General features: G+C 35.7%; 1 protein-coding gene across 4 annotated transcripts in view; it reads right to left on the reverse strand.

The window, feature by feature from the left end:
* The window catches only part of LOC107726225 (protein FAM65A-like), a 64,485-nt gene that overhangs the window by 4,012 nt on the left and 55,155 nt on the right, over positions 1–5,318 (reverse strand). For all 4 annotated transcript variants that reach the window (XM_016535750.1, XM_016535763.1, XM_016535757.1 and 1 more), the window contains 5 exons: positions 4,201–4,336; positions 3,788–3,949; positions 3,353–3,511; positions 2,206–2,402; positions 47–130 (listed from right to left, as the gene is read on the reverse strand). In XM_016535750.1, coding sequence (XP_016391236.1) covers positions 47–130; positions 2,206–2,402; positions 3,353–3,511; positions 3,788–3,949; positions 4,201–4,336 — 738 coding nt within the window. The remainder of the gene's footprint in view (positions 1–46; positions 131–2,205; positions 2,403–3,352; positions 3,512–3,787; positions 3,950–4,200; positions 4,337–5,318) is intronic.

The following is a 5,318-nucleotide window of genomic DNA, read 5'->3' on the forward strand; positions in this document are numbered from 1 at the left end:
GGTGCTGGGTTTTTGAGGAGAGATGTTTATACATGCATGAACTGACCTTCAGGCATGCGAGTGATTTACATCCACACACCCGCGTCTCAACACTTTCATCCTCCAGCAACTCTAGACAGCTCACCAATGCCTGAGACAGAACAGTAATGAGAGACACTGAGTGGATCAAATCAAAATCCTTTCTGAATATCAAAGCATTACAACTTTACTTTGCACTTAATAGTCACGATTAAGGATGCACCATTATTAACCCTTGTGCTGTGCATAAAAATAATAATTTGGTGTTCTTGGTGAAAAATGGCCGGCCTTTGAATAATTGATTGTAAATGTGTAACTATGCTAAACTATCAACACATTTTGGATTCAATTGTTTGTCAACTTGTTTTCTTTCAGTTAGCACAGGTTTTTTATTTCTTTTTGGAACTGACTGGTAGTAGGCCGCATTGAACAGCTGACGCACCTCAGTTTTTGAGTGAAAAAAGCATTGCATATGAATCCAATATTTGGAAATAATACAGCATAATGAGATATTTATAAGCAATTTTTTGTAGGCAAGTCATTTTTAATGAAAGATGGTGTATAGAAAATCCCCCAAAAAACAAAATTATCCATTTTTAAATGATCAATTATCAGTTTTTTCTAAGCTTTAGTCCAATGCGATAAAAAAAAAAGAAAATCCTCTCGGGGTCAAAATTAGGGATGTGTCCGAATAGTCCGAAAAAATCTGAATTCGGAAAGGCACAAAAAACGAATAATGTGTTCTACGGAAGCCCTAAAGGGAATAAATATGAGATGGGAGGAAAAAATATATTTCAATGCTTTCTCTCGCAAGTATTTCGTTGGGTAATTATACTGTATATAAACTGCGGGCATCAGGAAGCCGCTATTAATATGCAGGGCATTGAAATCGCTTTTGAATGCGCACTCGCTTTTTACTTTCGAGATTCGCAATCACACGTACTCTGTGTATACAACTAAGCGCCAGTACTTACCACACATTTCACAAGATTAGATTTTTGTCAGTGGAGCTCAGGATCTGCAAATCATTCGCCATTGTCCTATCAGTCATCTCTCCTTACTCTGTTTATGTGGTAATTAAAATTTTATGTACTGTAATGTAACAGGCTACCGCTAGCAAGCGGCTAACCATGTCCCTTTAATGGCTCCGTAGAACACGTTATTCGTTTTCTGTGCCTTTCTGAATTCGGATTTACTATTCGGGCACATCCCTAGTCAAAATTAACACAACATGAAGGCTGACATTCTGGCCGATACCAAAGCGGATCATTATTTTCATGTTATGACAGATAACTGATAAATAGTCAATATTAAAATTCTATAATGTTTTGCCTAAATACATTAAAAATAAAATGTAAAACTAAAAACTAAAATCAATTGTTTTGCTACAAGTGAATTTATGTAACAACATTATAAAGTACAGTATGAAAAATGCATTTTCTTTCTGAAATTTACTAAAGATTACATTTAACAGTGTTGTTATATTAGTTTATTATTTTTAAAGATTAACTTCAAGTGAGCGTTAGTTATTGTAGTATCACTGATATACTATTATAGTTCTTGTTAATATTTTGAATTATTGAATTGTTTTTATTTTAATTTGAAAGTTTAAGTAATTTTGTTGTGTATTTTATAATAATTGTATTTTATTTTAAATATATCTATAGTGTTTTTGTTTATTTAAATTATTTTTTTTTTAGGTGTAGTTATTTAGTACTTCAACAAACTAAAAAATAAGAACCTGCCTTGCCTTGTAAGCTTTTTTTATTTTATTTTATTTTAAGTTAATGTTTATTTTATTTTAATAGGGGAAATTTAGCATTTAAAGTGGAAAACTATGGATACATTTTACAGATTTTTAATGTTTATCATGATCTTAAACACCATGTGATCTCATAGCTTATACTTAAAAGCTTATACTTAAAGTTGCAACATTACTTTTGTAGAAAATTATTTTGCTTTTATTTGTGTCTATACTTTAATATTATATTTTTTAAATGTGGGAAATAATAATAATAAATAAGTAGGTGTGGAACTTTTGAATAGTGGTGAATAAATAATAGTCATGGATGTGGAAGTTCACGATGTTCATTTGACTTTCACTGCAAATCCGCTGAAATAGTCACCTCCAAAAGTACAAACAGGAGTTTGTAGAGTTTGCAGGAGGATCGTGAGCACATATCTTACCCTCTCTCTGTGGCGGGTTTGGTCAGCTAGACTCCGCAGCAGGGAGCTGGCTGCACTGCACACTTTCCCCCTCGGATCCCTCAGCAGCAGACTGACAGCCCGCAAGCCCTCCCTCTTCAGACTGCACTCTGGAGGCTTCTTCAAAGATTTTACCAGAACATCCTGATCTCCAGACTGCAGGCACTGAACTAGCCACACTGCAGGAGAAGGAGAACGAAAGAGAGACATGGATGAAACAGATACACTGCTGAGAGAACATTAGGTGGGGGAGGACTGGAAAAATACTCCAAGAAACCACAACGACTGAGAAGTGGAATGGGGTGATAATAGGGGCGTTTGGGATGGGAGGGGTTGATACCACAGATGTGTAACACAATCACTCTTGCTAATGAATGTTTGAGCATAGACATGAATAGTCCATTAACTCTTAAGTGGCGTTCAAACTAACAACGATCTGCAACGACCAGACATTTTCAATGAGAGTTCTCAATTTCCATTGATGTGATAAACTTTTAGTGTAAACCGGGATTTTGCATTCACATTGCATTTCTGATGACATTCTCTCTCAAGCATCAAGAACAAACTCAAATGAAAAATGAAAGTGGCTTTATTGTTGGTATTGTTGGTGTTTTTGCTGCTGAATACAGTGACACTAATGGTGAGCTATACTTGTTTTTTTAAAGACCTGCTTAAAAATATATTGTTCAATTTATGCTTAAAGTGATAATACAAATAATTCTACTGTTCTTCAGTATTTTACAAATATGTTTCTTATGCTCACCAAGTATGGATATTAAAAATACAGTGAAAACAGTAAATATTATTACAATTTAAAACAACTGTATTCTATTTTAATATATTTACAACAGCCATTACTCTGACTTAAGTGTCACATGGTTTTTCAGAAATCAGTCTAATATGCTGATTTGGTGCTCTGGAAACATTTTGTCTTCTTATTTTTATTCCAGGAATCTTTGATGAATAGAAAGTTAAAAATAGCATCTATTTGAGACATTACTATCACTTTTTGATCAATTTAGTTTGTAATTTATTGGAAAACAAGACAAAAATATGATTTTATGAAATAAATGCATGACTTCCGGTCTGTTTGTCGCTGCTAACTGCTGTCCATGTCACTCAAATATACCTTCTTCAGCCAGCTCAGGAATGTGTGTGTCCAAGTCATTCACCCCCTCTGCTTCCAGGTAGCTCCAAAACTGGAAGAGGGTGAGAGTTTCTTTGGACGCACCTCCTGCATGCCTGGGCAGCTTCCTCTTCAGGATCCGCTCCAGCAGACGCAGAAACACTAACACACACACACACACACACACAAGTTCAGTGTCACAGAGGGTCAAAGAAAATCTGATTTAGCGTATTGAAATGTACACACATGGGGTCATCAGAAACAATGATTAGCAGGATATTAAATCCTTCCTGGACATGAAATACAGGACGTTATGTTTAAGGTTGTATTTTTTGGGAATTTATGTTGATTGTACAGCAATTTCAATTTAGAAACCAATCTCCCCATAACTCATTTGCAGTGCTTGTTCATGCATTAATATACAACACACACACATACCTGTGTCTGTGAAACCGGCTCCTCTCTCAGGGAGTCTGCTGGCGTAAGTGTCGCTGAGTGCCTGTAAGAAGGCCTCTGTGGAGGTGCTGTAGACGCTGCAACCATCCGTGCACTGCCGCCATAGCAACACAGCCCCTTGGCACTGATCTAACTGAGGAACAACTGCTCCGACATACATAGAGAATGTGGGAAATAGAGGTGGTTGTGAGGAAAAACTTGTGACAAAATATGTGAAATAGCATTCTGTTGTATAATAAACTATATGTGATGCATGAAAAACAATGTATGAACATTTGCAAAGAAATTAGCTCACAGGTAAGATACAACTTAAACACCACAGAGACAAAACTGATGTATAGTCAACAGAACTAAAGCATTATAACAGTTAAAATACTATAATCAGTGAGACTCACCCTCCTCTGGCTGGATGACTTCGCCCCTCGAGTCCTTCACAACCCATCGTATGAGCTCAAGGACTCTCGCTTCCCTGAGAAGTCGGTCCAGAGCGTACATCTCCCCACAGCGCAGGGGCCCGAATGTGCCTAACCTCTGTTTACAAAAACAAAACACAGAGTATGAACAGAGATGCTCAGACACTATGAAAACACTTAAAACTTAAATTCATCTATGAAATGTCCAACCTATATATAGTATATATATAGGTTGGACATTTCTCATACTCGTATGATGGTTAGATTTAAATTTTTTTTATTAAATTGGAGTCACTACGAAAAGTTTATGCTCACCAAGGCTGCATTAATTTGATCAAAAATACAGCAAAAACATTAATGTTGTGAAAAATTTTTAGAATTTAAAATAACCATTTTCTATTTTAATATATATGCTAATCAATAAAATAAATCCTATTTAAACACGCATATCAAAATATATATATATTGATAAACACTCAAATTTTACTTTTAGACTACTTTTTTGGACATACTTTATAATAATAAACATTATTATTATTATTTATTCAAGAGTTTGTGAAGTTTTATTTGTTTTAACATTATTTTTGTATAATACTTCTGTTGGTTAAAATGTATTTACACGTATGTTCAATGCCTTCGAAAAATGAACTGAATTCTACACACATTCTCATTATTTCATGAGAATGAAAAAAGATGTTGTTCCCCCTATATATGGGACTAAGGCCCAATCCCATTTCTACCCCTTACCCCTACCCCTACCCCTCCAACCAAAAGAGAATCGAGACACCCCTACCCCTTCACGTGAACGTGCGAAACGGAGGGGTAGGGGTGTCTCGATTCTCTTTTGGTTGGAGGGGTAGGGGTAGGGGTAAGGAGAAGGGCCAGGTAGCCCTTCAAACAAAGATTTTTCTGGACCACACTTCAAACGAAGGGGTATGAATTATCTCAACGTAAACCGACTTCAGGGGCAACATGGCTGCCCGAGCGAACAAAAAGACACATAAATGTAAGCATTTTTGGCATTAATAAAGATTTTAATGAAAAGTAATCATTTGTTTTATGTTACATTCAATCGTGAGTTCATATTTACGGTCATGTTA

Source organism: Sinocyclocheilus rhinocerous, unplaced genomic scaffold (genome assembly GCF_001515625.1).
Source record: "Sinocyclocheilus rhinocerous isolate Xijiao unplaced genomic scaffold, SAMN03320098_v1.1 scaffold553, whole genome shotgun sequence".
In the NCBI taxonomy this organism is placed as follows: domain Eukaryota; kingdom Metazoa; phylum Chordata; class Actinopteri; order Cypriniformes; family Cyprinidae; genus Sinocyclocheilus; species Sinocyclocheilus rhinocerous.